At 40.2% G+C, this 21,139-nt stretch overlaps 2 protein-coding genes across 6 annotated transcripts in view; one reads left to right on the top strand and one right to left on the bottom strand.

The window, feature by feature from the left end:
• Positions 1 to 5,172: 5,172 nt before the first annotated feature.
• Positions 5,173 to 14,382, top strand: PRICKLE1 (prickle planar cell polarity protein 1; the record flags this gene model as incomplete). The annotated part of the gene is made up of 7 exons (XM_082281021.1): positions 5,173 to 5,304; positions 7,545 to 7,658; positions 8,477 to 8,614; positions 9,114 to 9,317; positions 9,843 to 10,029; positions 10,169 to 11,032; positions 12,386 to 14,382. The coding sequence occupies 7 exons, from the start codon at positions 5,173 to 5,175 to the stop codon at positions 13,240 to 13,242; spliced, it is 2,496 nt and encodes an 831-aa protein (XP_082137147.1). The 3' UTR covers positions 13,243 to 14,382.
• A 4,129-nt stretch (positions 14,383 to 18,511) lies between these two features.
• PPHLN1 (periphilin 1) overlaps positions 18,512 to 21,139 on the bottom strand; it is a 64,146-nt gene continuing 61,518 nt past the window's right edge. For all 5 annotated transcript variants that reach the window (XM_082279548.1, XM_082279551.1, XM_082279549.1 and 2 more), the window contains one exon: positions 18,512 to 19,973. In XM_082279548.1, the coding sequence (XP_082135674.1) occupies positions 19,764 to 19,973 (210 nt within the window). In that variant the 3' untranslated portion in view covers positions 18,512 to 19,763. The remainder of the gene's footprint in view (positions 19,974 to 21,139) is intronic.

A 21,139-nucleotide genomic window follows, 5' to 3' on the forward strand; every position in this document is an offset into this window, starting at 1 on the left:
GGTGCACGGAGCTGGGCGCGGAATGTTTTTTACTTTTCTATTTTTTTACAATTCCTGTCTTGTGACTTATTGAACACTTTCTTCAAGTGTTTTCTCTGGAAACTTGTCTCAAATGAGGGCTGTGAGCGCTAACAAAGAAGAGTGTTGTTCGACAGCCAACAGGTGATGGGGTGAAACCTGAGTATATGTGTACATTGGAGTAAAGTCTGGCTGCTGTTTAAAATAGAATTTAAAAAATCAATGGGAGACTGTAAAAGGCAAGATTTCCTTCTTTCTAAATCTGTACAACCTCTTAAGGAGAGAGGGGGGGAAGCATCCGTGAGAATACCTCCTCCTCGGCTGGAGGTTTGGGTCTTGCCTCACTGCAGTGTGCACTTGAGTTTCCATCACCGATGTACAGAGCCAAGGATAACACGGCCAAATCAGATGTGTTGGCGTGGGGCGATGCTTTGTCACGGGGCTTCCTCCTTTTGTTAAATGCAGGTAGCCTGTCTTTGCAGTATGGCTCGTCAAAAGAAAATACCCTGAAAAGGATCGTCTGACTTCCAGTTGGAAAAGTGATCTTTGCACTAGGATGCTAGAGGAGGAAAGCAGTTAACTCTTCTGTTGGTCCTTGTATACTGGCTAACGAAAACAGTTGTTACTTCTAGGGTCCATCTAAAGGGCTTTTGCATGAACAAGTAGAGTGGCTCCATTCCTTCCCCACTGCTTTGAGTAGTTCATTACTCAAAAGGACCCAACAGCTGTGTGCTGATGCAGATTCTACTTATCAATTCTGGATCCAGACTTCCCACACAGAGAGCTATAGAGCTCCCTGTAGATATGTTATTTGTACCGTAGCTAGGGAATGGAACTTCCTGATCACGTGCATAATACATATTGGAAATAGGCTTTGAATTATTAGTAGTCACTTTATAGTGGTTTATTGCTGTTATATTGTGCCCTTCCTCTTCTAATGTAGTTATCTTGCACCAGAGATTAAATAAGCAGGTGAATGGGCTGACCATGCTAATCTTAACTCGTTGAGCCTTCATTGTGCGTGGATGCATGTGATATGCATCTTGTATCCCCTATAGCCTTGTTAACAAGCCTTCTAACAAAAAAGTTGTTAAAACAATTTGCCCTGCAGGACAGAGTAAAACAGCAGGGGGTGGGCAAGGAGATGTTTGTCTAACTTTGCTTGCAAATCATGACCTCTTCTATCTGGTCAGGGGGAACATAATCAGTGAGCTGGAAATCCTAGCATGGGGATAAACCTTCATATGGGCTTCCGCAACGGCCTTGTTCTAAGTTTGATATCCCAGTATTTTGTGTGCCCATAGCTTTGTAATTAGGAGCATAGTTTGTCTTTGCCTCTAAGGAATTTGTCATACAACTGTTTTAATTCATCAGTGGAAAAAACACAGTAATTGCTTTTCTTTTCAAATCAAATTTAGCTGTGTAACTCAATTATGTTATTCATAGTTGTCAACCTGCCAGTGAAAAACCTCCTTGTAGGCTATAAAGCTTTTTTTGAGAGGTAGTATTTGAACAGAGCTGAAACCTCAAAATGTTCCATGGCCTTTAAAAAAACAAAGCAAAACAACACATCCTTGCTGTGTTCTGTAGGTGTCATGGCAGGAGTAGAAAGACCACCTTTCTAGTCATCCCTTGGAAAACACTTATTTTTTCAGCTGTTGTTTATATTCATTTGAATCCTCCTTAGGATGTAATCATTTTAAACAGATCACTTTGAAGGATGAGTGCAGCTGGGGGGCAGGGAGGAAGAACCCTGTAGTTTTAAAATGCAAACCAAATTACACTTGAACAGGAGAGGAAGAACTCCTAAACAAGCAATTGCTAAAATAGTTCTTCAGATAGCCTACTGTTAAAACAGGCTGGATTAGAAACCTTGTTGTCAACAACCCCACAGTATTTGTGATGTGGCTGTATTGATATGTGGTGTACTGTCAGTCATTTTATAGCCAGCTTCTTCACGTTTGCCCTATGGGAGCATTTTTCTTTTAAAGTGAATGATGTCCTTTGAGCTGTCCTAATCTCAGTTCGTTGAGGTTTGTGGACCTTGCTTTGAACATTTCTAATCATCTTATCTTGGGGGGAAGAACCCTGATTATAAAGTTGCACTTTACATTTGGAGGTAAGGTGCATTCTTCTTTTATTCTCCATCAGCCACACTTTCAAACTGCCCTGTATGACTGGAAACTGGACCTGTGAGTCTGTGGTTTCCTCCTGTTGGAGCTGGTGTGCGTGCTTTCTGAAATGGATGTGTCAGAGGAGGCCCAGGCAGGACCAGTCTCTGCAGAAAAGCAGCCTTGTCTCTCTTACCAATGCCTTGTCTTCCTTAGGAATTAGGTAACATTCCTATATTTATGTACCTTTGCTGTGCTGGAGATCCTGACGTTGCCCAGCACTGCTTTTTTCACAGTGGAAGTAGTATGTAGCCTTAGTGTTCAAAATACTCAGAGAAGTTAGTAAGTCATCATGCATTCAGATTTTGGGTTGTTTCCTTGTCTTTCAAGAGAAGTCAGAGAAGTTAATTTTTGATCTTGTGGAGAGAGGGTTTTGAACAATCAATATGAAGCAATTACTCAGTTACTTGGAGTGCTTGTTAGTGTTGGGTATTGTGTGAACAAGGCAGGAGTACGCTCTGCTCAAGTGACCAGGCGCTGACAGAGCTGAACCTGTCTCATTGCCTAAATTATGTTTCAAATCTTCCTGTGGGATGTGGTTGAGGTCATGCTGCCTAATGAAATATTGTCAAAGATGTTTCACCTGCTGACTCCTTTTATTCCTGGCTTATTGGGCAGGAGTCAGTTCTTGAAAAGGGACCATTTGACCAATACAAGTTCTTGCAATGCCATAAGAATTAGAAAAAACAGCTTAGGTGTCAGTGAGTGGCACATTATTGCAAAGCAGGCATCTGCCCCTTTCTAAAGGGAAATGGTAAAACAGTTCATCTGCTGCTAAGGTCATCTTGGAAGGAATTCAGCTTCTCAACGATATTCCTAGAGACTTTATATTTAACCATTATTTGGATATAGATGATGTGTGAAAACAAGCTGCCAAACTGAGCATCCCTATCCATCAGCAATAGTGAACACTGTTACCTTTTTTTGCTAGAGTGATTTCCTAATTGCATCACATTATTTCTCTGTCCCTTCTTCCTCACTCCCCAGTTTTATGCAAGCAATAACAAAAACATACCTCATGCATGACTTTACTTCCACTAGTGAGTGGGAAGGGGAAACAGTTCTGTATTCCTTGTCTTATTACTTGGTTCTGAGAGCAAGTAATTCAAGGGATACAGAGTATGTACCAGGAAGTCTGTCTTTCTGTTTGAAATATATAGGATTGAGCTTTTAGGACTGAGTTTGGTTATATTTGCCTTCCTTGACAAAGTAATATGGCGATGTTAAGTTCAGAAGCTGTTGTGCTAACCTTTAGTGGTTCAGCTTGAGTAAGATTGCAGACATGTGCCTGACAGCTCACCAGCTTTCCAGAAATAGCCTGTTCTCAGAAGGGAAGTTGGCAGGCTTGCTTGCCCCATCAAATATTAAATTAATCTTCTATTACAGTGCAGCTATGAAGTGTGTTGGCATCTTAGCAGTGCACCAAAAATAGTGTGTATGTTTTTGAACCAGAAGTTTTTGAAATAAAGTTAAAAAATTAATTTTTTGGAGCACTAGCCCAGTGGAAGGGTTAAGTAATCCCATCTCTTTTTATTGGGTGTGGGAATATATAGATGTATTGAAAATAGGGGTAGATAAGACCATGTACTGGATAGTATAATTTCTCTGAGTTTGTAGCTTTTGGGTACATATGACCACTTTTTATGGAGCAGGTTTGGGTTTATGTACTGAATTATCAGAACCTGGCACTAACCAGTGCCTCACGCTTGAAGGAGAAACTCCTGTTGAGTAACTAGCAGAATATTTGGGTAAGCAGTCTTAGATCTTCCACCTGTGATCCAGGAGCAACTTATTTTCTCTAAAACAGTGGTGATGAAACTGGAAGTGTAATGTGGGACCCACCAGAAGGTTTTATATTGCGCTTCTCATTAGACCCACCAGCAAGGTTTATGTCTAGGAGATTAAAATTTTCTACAACTCGGATGTAGCACTGACAAAATTGGATCTGTGTTTAAATAAATAGGTTAAAAAATGTCATAAAATGGGGAAGGCACAGCTCATGCGTAACATGGTAGTGTAAGAGCAAGCTTGTCCCTACCCCAAGTGGTCAGGATATCTGTCATGTTAGGACAGATCCTCTGTGATTTTGGTTATCTGTATTTCATTGAAATGCCTCATCTGAATTTCCTAAGAACTTCTGCTAGAATTAATAGAAGATATAGATCTTGTTAGGCTTTTTGCTGCAGACTGCTATGGATCTTGGTGAGAGCCTTCTTTGCCAGTTGTGACTCAAAATGATCCCACTGATATTAAGCTTTGCAGGCTTCATGAATCAACAAAATCATCTCCCTGTAGGGTTTTAAATTGACAGAACAATCATGATGTACTTTACAGAGACTAATCTGGCATAATTGGATTTCAGATCTTTAACAGGACCAACGCCCTTCCGCTCCCATACAGCTCAACCAAAGTTCTCAGAGGAATCCAGCAGATGCTTGCTGCTCTGTGCCTACCTTGTGAACAACAGGATGCTACTTGTACAACAGTCTTTCCCCAATAATTTCTTCAGTTTTTGACAAGTGGTTGTCATGTCTTTTGTTTCACTAGGTAATGACTTCAGGAAGAGCTTGGGTCATTCCTGTTGTTAGTATCTGCTCAATGAGTCTTTCCTAGATACACCTACATATATATAACCTGTGATGTGAAACAAGCAGAACTGTAAAAGGTGACAAATGTTAATACTGAAATACATTGTGGTTGCCAAAAGTGTTAATTTGTGCCTAGGTTTTTCAGGTTTTTTTTCTTCAACAGTTTTATTTCCATAACTTTTTAAAGCACTTTTGAATTGCTTGTTGTAATGCAAGTTGTAATGAAGCTTCAGTAATTTATTGTTCTGGGCAACACAAGGAGTACTAAACCATTGTAAGATCATTTACACTGATAATTAGTTGTTCATGTCCAAATCTAGTAAAGTGCTATTAATCTTTTTCTCCAGATCAATTGCTTGATGAGCTGCAGCTGAAATATTTAACACTTCACACTTATGCCATTGGAGATGGAGCCCAAAGCCAATAATCTTGTTTTTGGGTGTCAGCGAAGCTCAACCTCTGATGATGACTCTGGCTGTGCCTTGGAGGAATATGCCTGGGTCCCCCCAGGCCTCAGACCAGAGCAGGTACCAACCATGTTTCTGCATTTTAAAAACAAGCCTCGTAAGGACTGTCTAAGAGAGTGATATGCTGCCTCTATAAGTCTAATTAAATTCTTATAATGTGTAAAACTTCAATTCATGTACAACCTTTCGTTTCTTTTTTGTTTCCTGTCCAATGAGGCCATGTGTAGGGAGCTTAAAATTCTCAACCCTGAGGAGTTTTATGTTCCAAAAAAGTTCCCAGTCAAGGTTTTTCAAAAAGTATATGCTGCAGAGGTATGTATTGCCAAGTCTAAAAGCAGCATAGAAGTTTGTTTTCTGTTTGAAAGAAGTTATTAGGCTAAATTAAAGCTCATGGCATACCTCATGACATTGTGCTCCCTGGCCAAGTATTTCACTGCACTTGTATGACTCTTTAAGTAATTAGGCATTTGACATCTCGAACATGGATGGTACGGCAGTGCATATAAATGAAAGCGTTCAGTCACTGTGACAGGTAATAATGTATTTTACGCCTGTTTAAATAGTTGTATGGCTGCCATTTGTTCATGCCAGGATTTCTCTTGCATGATGTGTGGAGCTGACACTTGTGGTTTGGTTGGCTGTTCTTTCCCCTCTCTTTAGTCCCCTTTTTTTGTGCAACATCACATGGCAATGGGAATAAAAGTGAGATTATTGATGACCAAGTTGCTACAGGAGACCAGAATGAACTGCTTATGGTATTCATTCATGGTATTGATGATATTGCAACTGTGCTGAAGTTGTGTACTCAGTAATATTCAAAACTCAAGACTTCAGTGCTAAATGACCAGGGTGGCTTTGCAACATCTGCTAAAGGAGGCAGAGCAATCCTGGCAAGCTTGTACAGTCCATAGTTTAAAAAAGTGCAGAAGATGTCTCTTTTTTGCAATGCAGAGATTTTCTTAATCATGAGTAAAGTAACAAGTCAGCAGGAATGGCAAATAACAGGCTATTTTTAGGGCAACTCTTTATCACTTACTTAAGCATCTGTAAGAATCCTGATGAATCAGACCTTAAGGCAAACAGTGAGCTAACATTCTGCCAGAACAATTAAATGCCCTAAAATATCCTCATAATCCCAGCTAGCCCAAACTCTCTAAAGATGGGAGGGTTTTTCCCCCAGAAGAGCTAGTTATTTTGAGAACAGTGCAAGAAACTTGAGAAAAGGGCATAAACTATTTTTAAAGCTTCACTTCTTACTGCATGTTATCTTTTTCTGGAGCATCCTGAAATACAGTCAGTAGCAAGTGGGCTTACAGTAGATTTCGGTTGTTTAAATTTTGGTTAAATGAAGACCAAGTCATGTTTTGTACAACCTGTCTCATAATTTTGACTGCTTCCTGACTTAAGTGACTGATTAATGCTTTTTTTCATCTGCCTTCACAGTAATAATCTGTTGACCTGAGCATTATTTAAATCTGTATGGCAAGTAATATCTTTGCCAATAGTCTGCTCTTACAGCCCCAGGCCTCGTGACAAGCTGGAAACTGCATAGGAAAAACAATAAATCTGTAGCTGTTCCACAAAAATATTTTTTGCCATTGGGCTTTGTCGTCGTGTTCATTACAGCTTTCCTGTCATAATATTCTTCTAAAAAAAAAAAAAATAGTGAAGACTGATACAAAAACATTCATCCTGTGAAAATTTCCTGGTTAATTTGCATCTGATTGAAATGTGGCTGGATCCAGCCTCCTCCCAAGGGAAGGATGTTTCCACCTTCTTACCAAAGCCCACATGGAAGCAATGAAAGCTGATGCTTTGGGTGAACCTGATCAGTAGGAGACTACAAAACAGCTTTTGTCTCAACAATGTGTAAAATGCAGAGAGCAAATTAAATTTGTTTATATAGTGGCTGTTTTCTGGAAAGCTTCATGCCTTGTGTGGTAAATTGCAGAGGGAAACTTAGAATTTCCATGGAGTCGTTGACCAGCCCTGAAGGGGGTGGGAATAATGAGAACATTAAATGTGCATAATTTATGATACCCCCCTAATTGTCACTGCAAATTGCATTCCAGAAAAGCAATTCAGCAGCTGGGTGCTAGTTTTATCAGAGACTATTCAGGTTTGCTGAGCTGGTTCATCTGGGTCTTGTATTTTCAGCACAAACCCTCTCACAGTCTAATGTAGCGTGACCTCTTCTTCCTTCGTAAATCAGACCTGAGATAAAACAGTAGCCAAAGGACACTGGCAGTGCTTGGGGCATGTGTGTCTCTGGGTCTGAACTCTGTGTTTCTCCTGGTCAGGTCCAGCTGTATTTTGCCTCCTTGCCAGAGGAGAAGGTCCCTTATGTTAACAGCCCTGGAGAGAAACACCGGATTAAACAACTTCTGTATCAGCTGCCACCCCACGATAACGAGGTAAACACAGAATTGAGGATGAACCGTCGGGGCTTGGGTCTCCCTGGCAGCTTTTCCGTGGACAATTACCTGCCTGTGTATTTATTACAAGCCTAAACCATGGCCTGCAGTGGCATCTGAGCTATAAAGCAGCACGGTGTGTATACTGAGTCCATTGTTCAGCTGTCCACTTGGCTTGTGTGCAGATAAGAGCTGTCTGGAAGGACACTGCCTTTGCTTGTTAGGGAGGCTGGTGTCACTGCAATAAACTTAACACAAGTTGGTTTTATAGTGTTTGCAGCCACCCACCAATTACCAGGAACCTACAAATTCCTGGAATTGCATTGTAGGCACAAAAAGGATGCTTTGTGATAGTAAAAGGTTTGCATCTCAGTTATGCAGTGTAATTTGGAGTAGAAGTGGAAATAACAAACAAGCTCTTTGTAAGGAAAGGGGCGGGGGTGTCACTACTTAAGATCTTGTGTATACCGCAACACTTAGTCGTGGGCACTTAACCATAATTCTAAAGGACAATATTATGGCTGATTTAGGTTCATTCCATTATTAGCAGCAGATTTTGGATTAGCTTTTAAAAGTCTCTTTCTTGCCTAAACAACTCCTCAGTTTAGCATGGAGGGTTTTTTCCTGTAATGGGGAAAAAAAAATTTTCCACACTATTTTTGTGTTATGCCATATTACCTAAATATTAAAGTGGGAAAAGTTTCATGATGATTGGCAGCATGCCTGATGAATTCCCTGCATATATGCGCTTACTTACTCATCTGCTACATTAAAAGCTCAGTCTCAGACAAAAAGTTGTCCTGTGTTTTCACTGGAAGGTGAGATACTGCCAGTCGTTGAGTGAAGAGGAAAAGAAGGAGCTGCAGATGTTCAGTTCTCAGCGCAAAAAGGAGGCACTGGGACGAGGAACTATTAAACTACTCTCCCGAGCAGTGATGCATGCCATTTGTGAGCAGGTAACACACTGGTGCCACAAGCCAGCTACAGGGCTGAATAATGTAAAACTACAGTAGCTCAATATTAAAATTTAAACTTATCTCTGTCTGTCTGAAAACAACAACAACAATAACAGATTACTTTTGAAACTGCATGGAAGAAGAAAGAAGGTAGTGCTTGCTTAAGCAAAATGTACCTTTGATACTGGGAATGAACCCAGTCTTTGATGTATTTCTTACTCAAAAAAAAAAAACAACCTAATGCTGCTCATACTAAAGTAATGACAAATAAAAAGCAGACATATGCTTTAAAATGTTATTTTGTATAAAATAAACTTATATTCACAAAAGGTTCATTGAGATGCAGCTCATCTAGACTAAAACTGATAACATTTTTTCCTCTTGTCAGAACTTTGGAATAAAATTTCATATTGGGTTTGGTGGTTTAACTTAGTTTAAATGTAAGAAGCTAGTAGAGCATTGAATGGGAACTGTGCTCACTTTCTGGGTTTGTTCCTAGTGTGGTACAAAAGTAAATGGTGGTGAAGTTGCAGTTTTTGCCTCAAGAGCTGGGCCTGGTGTGTGCTGGCATCCCTCGTGTTTCGTGTGCTTCACATGCAACGAGCTGCTCGTTGACCTTATCTACTTCTACCAAGATGGAAAAATTCACTGTGGCAGACACCATGCTGAACTTCTCAAACCTCGATGTTCAGCCTGCGATGAGGTAAATAATTCACATTTTACAGCCAAGCTACACTCCTGTTGTTCAGCTGACAAACTGCATCACTTGGGAAATTCCTAACTCCAGATGCAGTCACTTAAGAAGTCAGGACACTGTTGCATAGCTGAGTTTGAAGGCTGAGGAGTATTTCGTTTCTTGTCAAACTGGAAATATTACAAGCAGTAAGATGATATTTAGAAAGCAAACACCTGTTTGTGTTTAGAATTGAACATTCTCAAATATTCCAAAATACTATCCCTATAGAAGCTTCTTCAATGGCTGAGTTTCTAGGTTCCCTTTTTTTTTTTTTTTGCTTTGGAATGTAGTTTTTCTATCTTTTTATTCTTGTTCTTATAGAAAAGGTCAATTGTTGTGGGAGATTGTTGTTTCTATCTTTGTATTGAAAAGGGAGCAAAATAAAAATAAATTTAGTGCGTGAACTGCAGAGTTTGGATATTTTATATGCTCTAACTCCCAAGGTGAGGTTTTGGCCACTTAACTAAAAGCATCCTTTTTATCTCTGGAAAGATAATTTTTGCTGATGAGTGTACAGAAGCTGAGGGTCGCCACTGGCACATGAAGCACTTCTGTTGCCTCGAGTGTGAAACAATCCTGGGTGGACAGAGGTACATCATGAAGGATGGGCGGCCGTTCTGCTGTAATTGTTTTGAATCTCTCTATGCAGAATACTGTGAGACCTGTGGGGAACACATTGGTAAGTGTGTCCTTTTTAAGCATTAAACTTACAAATTAAGGGAAAACCAATTTATGAAATTACTTCACATTCCAGAAGTATGAATTCTGCAAGTCATTTTTTAGAGAGACCCAGAGCATTGCTTTTTCTCCCTTTCCAGGTGTTGACCATGCTCAGATGACCTATGATGGACAGCACTGGCATGCCACAGAAACCTGCTTTTCTTGTGCGCAGTGCAAGACCTCTTTGCTTGGCTGCCCCTTCCTTCCAAAGCAAGGGCAGATTTACTGTTCAAAAACGTGCAGTCTGGGAGAGGATGTTCATGCCTCCGACTCTTCTGATTCTGCGTTTCAGTCTGCTCGATCCAGAGATTCCAGGAGGAGTGTCCGCATGGGAAAAAGCAGCCGGTCAGCTGACCAGTGCCGCCAATCTCTCCTCCTGTCGCCGGCCCTCAATTACAAATTTCCTGGCCTTTCAGACAATGCCGATGATACTCTTTCTCGTAAGCTGGATGACTTAAGCCTTTCAAGGGAAGAGGCAGGCTTTGTTAATGATGACTTCTGGAAAGGAAGAGTAGAGCAAGAAATGCCTGAAGACCCTGAAGAATGGGCTGAACATGAAGACTACATGACTCAACTTCTTCTGAAGTTTGGTGATAAAAGCCTCTTCCAGCAGCCCACTGAAGTAGACATTAGATCAAGTGAACACTGGATTTCTGATAGCATGGTCAAGAGCAAGTTGGACTTGAAAAAAAATAATCCAAGCCTAGCAAGTAAGAAGTATCAATCAGATATGTACTGGGCCCAGTCACAAGATGGTTTGGGAGACTCTGCATATGGCAGCCACCCAGGCCCTGCCAGCAGCAGGAAAATCCAGGAGCTAGAGATGGAACATGGGGCCTCAGGATACAAACATGACCAAACACCATGGTATGGAGGTTCACTTGAATGTTTGTCTGACCTGAAACAGCAAGAACAAAGTGTTCGAGACTCAATGGATTCCTTGGCTTTGTCTAACATAACAGGTAATGGGGAAATAAATGAATGGTTTTGATGGAGAGGTCAACAAAAGCAGGCATTGTGGGAGTATTTTAAAGGAAGATTTTTCATTTCACTGATTTCTAAAAAGCTTTAGAATCAAGAGATGCATGTAAAGTAGGCAGTAGCTTTTATCAAGCACATAATCTTTTACAGGATATGTTTCTGCTACTTAAATCCTATTGGATTCTTCTCCTTTCCTTTTGAATTCTCTTTCATTTGCTTAAAGCAAAAAAATCATTGATGTTAAACAGAATAAGAACAGTCTTAAACTACACATTTGTTATATACAGACCACTGCTTTAAGCAAATGACTATTTTTCAATACCTTATGTATTAAGAAGTTGCATTATATATTAGGACGATATTAAAGATAATCTGCAAAACACTTTAGATAATTTCCTAATTTGCTTGTAAAAATATGGAGAAAATCTGAAAGGATGGTAAACTTCTTAGCTGTAGAAAATTAGGTTTATGAGATTATCTTTCCCCATTGACTAAAGGGAAACTGGTAATCCACTTCCATGAACCTCCTTGTCAAACGTGATTGAAGTTGCCCAAAGGGATAAAGCGTGCATTAACCTTCCTTTCCTATTTCTGTACAAAAAGCCCAAACTTGGCAGTTACAGACCCATTTGAAATGTTGTTCGATCATTGTCTCCTTTCCTTTCCTCCTATAACCCAAATTACTGCAGCTACTTGTCTAGCTGAGGCCCAGCCACAGGCTGGCTGCATTTGCCAAGCAGCAATGGAGGAACTGAGGAGGGCAGCTTGGTTCAGGGGGCATGGGAGGAGGAGGCACTGGAGGTATTCCACCTGGGACCATCACAGGGCATGTGACGCTGTTGTTGTGGCAATGAAGGGTCAGTGGACACAAAAGTGGAGTACAGCAGACCAACTTTTGATGATTTTTGGAGAGTAAGGATCCTTCTTTGCAAGGCAGTAAGCTTGGCTTTCCTGTTCCAACAGCTGGAACATGAATTTGGCAATACCAGAAATGTGAAATATTTTAGCCTTAAGAATGGCAAGCAGAGACTGTAGAATAATTTTAAGTGACCCTTTTCTCTTAAAAGGCATACCTGTATGTATGTTTCAAAATTTTAAACCCACTGAACTTATGCTGTTGATGTCCTCATGACAGCTAATTCTTTGGTCATCAGAGCTAATATTTAAATGTTTTAAGTCAAAACAAAGCTTATTCTACTATGAAGGGAGTCTTTTTTGGTAATAGTTTAAAAAAACACTGGCTGACAAGAAATGCTTCACAGTTTGTTATAATACTTGTCTCTTTGATAACTCCTCTCATTTTCTTTTTCCTCCTTTCTCCACTCCCACCACAGGGGCTTCAATGGATGGAGAAGGCAAGCCACGACCATCTCTCTACTCTTTGCAAACTTTCCAAGAACTGGAGGTGGAGGACTGTGAGAAGATGAGTAACATGGGAACTCTGAATTCTTCAATGCTCCATCGGAGCACTGAGTCCTTGAAGAGTCTGAGCTCAGAGTTGTGCCAGGAAAAAGTCTTGCCAGAGGAAAAGCCGGTGCACGTGCCTGTACTGAGACGATCTAAATCCCAGTCTAGACCACAACAAGTGAAGTTTTCAGATGATGTTATCGATAATGGAAGTTATGAGAATCTTGAAATACGTCAGCCTCCAATGAGTGAAAGGACTCGTAGGCGTGTTTACCACTTTGAAGAGCGTGGAAATCGGCCTTCTCACCATCGTAGAAGAAGTAGGAAGTCTCGTTCAGATAATGCACTTAACTTGGCCACAGAAAGAAGAAGCTCTCCAAGAGAGAGATTTCGTTATTACTCCCCTCAGGATCATGAAAAATTTCTTCAGAATAGAAGCTCACGTGAGCTTCGGGCCTACATTCAAAATGCAGAGCTGTATGGACCATATGCCCATACCAGGTCTGACTATGCACTGCGGAATCAGGTGGTTGATAAATTTTTTGGATTGTATGGTGAGGAAGATGACTCCTGGTGTTCAACTTCATCCTCATCATCTGATTCTGAAGAGGAAGGATATTTTCTAGGACAGCCAATTCCACAGCCACGGTCACTGAGATATCCATACTATACAGATGATCTCTCTGGTCCAACTACTGCGTTATCTAGTTCTCAGTTTGGACAAAGGACAACCAAATCAAAGAAGAAGAGGGGACACAAAGGAAAAAATTGTATTATATCTTAATTAATTACTAATATTTCTTAATTGGGAGGACCAGTCAATTCTGTAGCTACAGTTTGAACCACATCTTTTTATATTAATAATTGTACTTAGGCAAGTTGCTAAAGTTTGTAATGCTTTGCCAGTGTAAATGATAACTGTGCCAGAGTTTACATTGTAAAAGTAACATTCAGAAATGTCACCACCCCAAATGATCTGCTCAGATACTGCTAGGTTTACATACTGTGTTTCAGCTGTCCAAATACTGTTACTGCAGTTCTTAATACAGACTTTTTGTAGACATTTTATTTTATGCTCACTATTCACCTACATTGAATGATCTGAGAGGATTCAACAAAGATCAGAAAATAAAAATGTCAGTCCTGTGCTGTAGCTGTATACACACAGAGTGATCTTTGACCTTTTCCTCTTGCTGCCAAGAAAAAGAAGGCTCTATACTGTGCCCTTTCTTCACTGATAAAGCTCACTCTTCCTCATTCAAGTTTCCATACAAAAACTGGATTCTTTTATTTGGGAAAATGCTCCTTAAAAAAGGAAAAATCGTAATGTGGGAGCTAAAATGCTTGAAGCCTTGATGTATCCTAAAGCAGCAGTGAATGTTTTGTACATTTAACTTTCATGGTTTTTTCTCTACAATTTTTGAGAAAGTGTGAGGTGGTTGGTTTTGGTTTTGGGGGTTTTCACATGCCTGTTTAAAGGAAGATATTAATTCAGCTGCTGGAATTGGACTTGGCTGCCAATGAGTTGTGATGTTTTTTCTGTCATGCCCCCCTACCCTCAGCAATGAGAGAGGTACAGCTGCTGGAGTCCTTTGCTCAGGCATGTAACCCCATTTAAGTCAATGGATCTACTTATGTAACAAATATTTTCATATGGGCTTAAAGGATTAGGCTCCAGAATTGTGTCTTTTCACATGCATTATCCAGGTTTTAAAATGTATTAGCTGCAATTCTAAGTCAAAAAACATTGATATTTATAATGTAGTATTTCATAGGCTTAAATGTATTCATAATTTAACAGTGCAAATATTAATGTACATACTGTACAGTTAAAAGTTTTAAAATCTGAATATTTTTATATCCCTGAATTTGAAGAAGTTTGTTACAATATCAAACTAGATTTGTTAGGGGTTTAACAGCAGTGTTATGGATGAAATATTGCTTGTATTTTAGTCAGGGGGTTTAAGTTGAAAAATGTTCAGTGCAAAACAGCTTAATTTTGTCTACTAGGTATTAAAAGCTCTGTATGCATGGTGGGGCTATGTAAATACTCTGTATGGCCCTCTTAATCTTGCAAGTATTATTTATGGATCAAGCAAAATGTAAACTATATAAATGTAAAAACCACACAAGCTTGGAATATATCATTACAACCAGTATGCAACTCCTGTGGATGTGGATTTTTTTATTATTGTTCCTCCTCCTTCCCCAAAAGTAATTTCTAAAGTTCGCCTACCTAAAGGAAGAGAGATACTGTGTGGTTCTAGAAGGCAAGCTGGCAAAAACTATACAGCAGGTAATCACAGTAGTTGACTTGAACTCAGAGATGGAGCAGAAGAAGCTCTTTTAAGTTATAATAAACTTCTTCCACTGCTTTAAATAAAGGGCAGAAATTTGTTAACAGTAACATCCACTAATGAAGATAGTAAATGCTAAAGCCATTGGCTTTCTGACCACCTGAAGAAAGGAAACTAATGAAATAATAGATGCTTCTTACCAAAAACAGCTGTCAAATGGAACTAAGCTTGCCCTTCTTGAGGATAGAGAAGTACAGAAACAAAAGCAGCATAGGAGTAAGGGAGGGAATGAACACGAGCACTGCTTTGCACCAAACAAAGTGAAGGTATTGCTAAGGGTAATCAGACTAGCAGTTACTTGCTTGTATTTTTCAGGGTAAAATGAACAGCAAATCCTTTCCTCCTAGAGGTGGTTCTCACTATGTAAGTCACGTTCCTAGTACTAACAGGTCTCGTGGAGGTGAAAGCTGACCAAAGCTATGCCCAGTCCCTCAGGTGCCCCATGGGTGCCTCAGGGGGTGCTTCCAGCTGGCTGCTGCGGGGCTCAGGCAGCTTTCCCAGCAGCCCATGTGCCTGCTGTGCTTAAGTATGTTACAGCCACCACACTGGTGGGACTTACGGGGCTGGAGATGCTGACTTGTTAATAACCTTCCCCAGGATGCTCCAACAATGATTAGGACCTTCCATTCTCGCCTGCATTTCCAAAAATGGGAAACTAGGATACTCAGAAACAAAATGCTGTGTCACTACTGCTGTGTCCTTTGTTCTGCCAAGTAACTACCATCTCATGGAGAAATGTCTCCACAAGTAGTTCTGATCCCTACACCATCTCCTGAGATGCAGCAGGTGTACTCTCCTGAACTGCAGTACCTTATGGAATATTACAGTTCTCCATACATTGTTAGCTGCTTCTTAATACTTTCTGCTTTAAAAAAAGTTTAAAGATGACTATGCAGCTTTATTTTTTTCAGCTTGACATAAACAATATCTTATTATTTTTGACTTCTTATGAGAAATATTTCTAATTCATTCCTCCACCTTAAATATAAAGAGAATGGTATCGGATATAGAGTCTGTGACTAGCTCAAGACTCAGATACAGCCAGAAAAGTTCTGAAGTGTGGTTTGTGTTATTGGAAGTAGTACCTATATTCCAAGTGGAGTATATACCCTGGTAGGCTGAGTTAAAGACCATTTAACAGATAAAAACAAACAAGCAAAAAACCCCCCAAAAAAAACCCCTGAAGATACCAAATGACACCAAAAAACCCACTAGCTCACCACTAGCCAACTACTACCCTCTGTAGTCCTCTCCCAACGTGTTACGCACCCCCCAGCATCATCACTGCTGGGGTGGGCTGAGAGGCAGAAAAGGCCTTGATTCTGTGTAAGCCCTGCTCAGCAATAGCTAAAACATCCCAGTGTTACCAGCATGTTTCCAGGACAAGCCTGCAGCACAGCACCACTGCACCAGCTACTCTGAAGAACATTTAACTCCGTCCCAGCCACACCCAGTGCAACCTTCAGGACAGGGAAAAATACTACGGCAAAATATTATCCTTATCCTCATCAAAACTGAAAATCTTGCAGACAAGAGGGTGACAAGGATTTGGTCCTTCTCTGATATCCGGCATTACCCTCTTTTCATATCAATAGTGGTTTTGTTGCTGATTTTCACCTTTACTGCTTACCCTGTCACTCAAAGCTGCCAACTTGCCCAAGTGAGGTCACAGAGGTAACCACTTCAGTCTCGGCAGATAGCACTGAATTTCCATACTCCTTCCATTTCCACCTTCTTTTTTACTTTTTAAGAGTATCTGCAACATTATCAAGTGCTTGGAGTAATTTCTGTTTTCAGGAGCTCTGAAGATGACAAATTAAATTTCTCCATCACTGCATGTTTCCTTCCCCCAATGCTCTTCCTGCAGCTTTCCAGAGCCCCATTGAGGCTGACCCCTAGACCAGGAACAATTTATTTTTTTACATTGACATGAAGCTAATCCAAACTACATACCTGTAAAGCAAGCAAGACTAAAAGCCATGTTTTTTCCTTAAGTTAAGGGACTGCCATAGTATATTTTACTTACATCAACTGAAAGCATACATCACAAAATGTTAAATGCAAACATTCAACACAATGCCAAGTATTAGATGGAAAATCAGTTACTTATCACTTACAAATGTGAATTAAACCTTTCACAGAAATAGCACTTATAAAAAATTCAAAAGACTCCTTAGTTCACAAGTAAAGTTTAATCGATTAAAAAAAAAAAGTCAGATTAAGCAAAAGATTAGGTGTAGTGAATGGGGTTACTTCAGGCTGGCAGCCAGCCACCAGTGAGACTCCACAGGGCTCAATTTTAGGGCCAGTGTTCTTTAATGGAGCTAGACGAGTCAAATGTACATTGAGTGAGTTTGCTGACGATACTAAAGTGAGAGGACTCCCTTAAGAGTAGAGAAGTCCTGCAGAGAGACCTGAACAAACAAACGAGCTGGGGGGCATCACCAGCTGCATGAAGTTTTAACAAGAGCAAGCGCCAGATTCTCCACCTGGAACAGGGCAGTCCTGATCATCCGTAAACTTGGGAAATGAGAAGCTGGATGCAGCCCTGCAGTGATTTGGGGGTCCCGGTCCATGGCAAATTAAACATGAGTCAGCAGTGCCCTGGCAGCCAGGAGGGCCACCTGTGTCCTGGGGGGCATCAGGCACAGCATGGCCAGCCGGGCAAGGGAGGGGATTGTCCTGCTCTGCTTTGCACTGGGGCAGCCTCACCTCAAGTTCTGGGGGCAGTTTTGGGAGCCACAATGTAAGAAGGATATAAAGCTATTGGTGTGTCCAGAGAAGGGTGATCAAGGAGGAGACTGAGGGGTGACCTCACTGCATTCTACAGGTTCCTCAAGGTGGACAGCAGAGGGGCAGGCACTAAATTCTCTCCGGTGACCACTGACACAACTCAAGGAAATGCAATGAAGCTGCATTGGGGGAAGCTCAGATTGGACATGAGAAGGTGATCAGGCTCCCCAGGGAAGTGGTATAGGCCCAAGCCTGCCAGAGTTCAAGGAGCATCTGGACAATGTTCCTAGTGGTTCGGCAAGGAGCAGGGAGTTGGACTCAACCATCCCTACAGGTCCCTTCCAACTTGAGATATTCTATGATTCTGTGCCTGTAACCTTAGGTCTTACTTTACAGAAAAGCACTTGAAAACTTGGATACTTTTATAATAATAAGCTTAATCAGGCTTCTAACAAAGGAAACTCCTAACAAACTGTACAGTAACAATGGAGATTTTTAATCAAAAATATATTACACACAGTTTTATTATTTTTTCCCATTCGCATTTCTAACCCAAAGTAGAAACTCAGGTGTAACATCCTGAAGGCTCTCAGTCCTGAAGGCAAGTAGAGAAGTGCTGTAGTTATGCTTCAGCATCAGAGAAGACTTTGACTGATCTCAATAAACCAGGTTGTTGCCAGAAGGGGTGGGTCAGGTCTCACTACTATGTCACAACAGCTTGCCTCTCCTCCCCTCTCTCCCTTGCCAAATTATCATCCTGTGGGATTCATGAGCTGATTCCCACTCACTGTGCAGCCCACACAAGTGGTCCCAGCTGCTAACAAGGGTAGTAGCTGTAGATCATCTCCTTTGAGCAATGTGAACTCTTAGAAAACAAGAAAAGCCAACTGCAAAACCTCCCCTTACTGACCTGAGAACTAACCAGGCATCTCAGGAGTCTGATGCAACGCATATTTAATACACCACATCAAGATTTGCATGTGTAAGATGCTGTGACACACAGAGTACCTTGTACATGCAAAATCATTGCTATTTCATTTATGTTTCTGCACACCATTCTGATGAAATCTGGAAATAATGAGTTTGGTTATTAGTCCTTTTACAGAGTTTCATATGTTCTAAATGCAAGTGTATACAAAACAATCATGCTTATACTTACCTCTTTGTGATTATGACTCAAGTTACCCCTTTCCTAAAATGTTCACCAAAAAAACAGTATCTTAATAAATGTATTAAATTGCCTGGATTTCACTGAGAGCCTCTTGGCTTTCCTCAACCACTGTTCTGGAACTGCAAGTTGTTCTGTCTTTCACTGCCCACTTCCCTTGCCATCCTCGACACCCCAATTCCTGCTCCTTCTTGAAGTTGGAAATGAAGATTACACACAGCTTCCTTATAGTTAAAACTAATGGATGAAAAGGCTTGAGAAGTTGTAAGTGGGGAGAGGGACAGAGTAGGAAAAGGGACCTTACCCCGCTCAGTGGCTGCCTGCAGCTACATTCTGTACAGTGTAGTCAAAAACAGAGCAAATAGTAACAAAAAATGGAATCCATCCTACATAATACTGCTTACTAGTAATGAGGCATGATATGGAAAACACCAAAACCTAAAAGGCATTTGCAGAACCTGCAATTAGAACAAAAATACAGCACTTCTTACATCAAGTAGTTAATTGTTCTGGCAGTCAGAGACTAGAGATAACCCCTAGTGTAATTTTACAGAATTAATCTGAATTTTAAAATTAAACCAGAATAAATAATTTAAATCATAATTGTGACCAATTTTGCAAGTTTTCCCTTCCTATAGTATGTATAAGACATATTTGTGCATAACTTGAGGAACGAGAGCAGCTTTGTGTAATTTTAATAAAAAATACAATGTTTCAAGTTACTTGTAAGCATCAAAACATAAGTGTACAGACATCAGACTGATCATTTTCTCCAAGGTAACCGTGTAGAGGCTTCAAAAACAGTTTGTTGCTTTACAGCACTTTTGAAAAGAACGTCCTTTCAAAGGAATACATGACAACAAGAACCGGTAGGAAGAATACAATCGTGGAGACCACAGGGGACAAGGGAACAGCCACCTGAGCCATTACAAAGGAGCACAGGCCTTGGGTTCAAACCTTCAACAAGAGCTCCTCTTTCCCCGCAAAAAGCAGATTTATGTAGTATGGCAGACACAATGCAGAGGACCCAAAAGCATACTTTTGTCCTTAGTATGAGCCCTCTTTGAAAGACTCTGGTACATCTTGGTTGGCAGCATCGTACTGAGCAATGAAATGTTTGAGTTCTTCAATGCATCGCTCACCTATTTCATGCAAATTCTGCCTCAGGGCAAACTGAATGGACTTCTCTAATGATGGATCTTTATCAATTAGCATCTTCACTACCATGCCAAAGGTTTCACAGTCTTGTCTGTAGACCTAGAAACAACACATTTTAGGAAATTATTAAATGCAAGACCCTTTACACATTAGCACACCAACAACCTCATTGAGTTAGATCCAAATGTAACAAAGGATATTGGATATAACGTGAGTTTCAGCTGTAAAACTTACTGGCCATTTCCTCTCTCCTGACCTGTGCTAATACAAATGTCGCTAGCTCAGTGCTATCTGGATACCAAAAATAATTTTTATGGGATGAAATGCCATAAAAGAGAGATTAAGTTCCCCTTGCAGCAATATTTAATAAATAATGGTAGAGCAGAGTACAAACACTAAACCAGATTTTCTTTTCACTTCAATATATTTAAAATTAAACTTTGGAATGTCTAGCAATCTCAATCTTCATACAAAGCACAGATAATTTAGTTTGTTATCTTTCCTAATACTTTAAATACAAGTTGTGTTTAAATAATTTCACCAAATTTTGTTTGTTTTATATGTGTTTCTTGTAGAAGTCCTTGACAAAGATGACTTTAATTAGTTTGGATTGCACTGGTGATTCAGTCACTAAGGATTAAAGAAGTCCTGGCAGTGGTTTACCTGAACCCATCTGACCTTCTCCCACAGGGAATGAAGAGTCTACAAGTCAGCTACGCACCACATTTGAGGTGAAGTAACTTTTCATTATCACTGCAACTGTTTTTCAGCAACATATGACCACACTCTTATGCAGCTTCCAAAGCAAGTCAATGACATTAATTTTTTTTTTCCAGATTCCAGCTAAGTTTATTAATCTACATACCCAGCAAAAAAAGGAACTTCCCAAAGTCTTCCAACTGCTAGATGCAGTTAATTTTCAAACTGCTTAGGGCAATTTCCATTTAGAAAATACAATAGCTTTTTGAATGAAGATAAGTAAGTTTTCTATCTCCATATATCCTTTTTTGAGGAAAAAAAGCTAAATGTTGATATTCTTCAAAGTATGATTATATTTTAGTATTGTCCGCTTGTCTTAGAACTTTTTTTTCACAGAGATGTGCAACCCTTTCCTTTCACATTTATCTGTATTGTGGACACAAATGATACAACTGTATGTAAGCAATTCCTCATTACTAAAAATTGAAGAAAAAACCAAACAAAACACACCCATCCCACCCCCAATGAAAACCCACCAAAATAACCCATTCATAAGAACCAGTCTG

Source organism: Coloeus monedula (assembly GCF_965178545.1).
Source record: "Coloeus monedula genome assembly, chromosome: 4".
Classification (NCBI taxonomy): domain Eukaryota; kingdom Metazoa; phylum Chordata; class Aves; order Passeriformes; family Corvidae; genus Coloeus; species Coloeus monedula.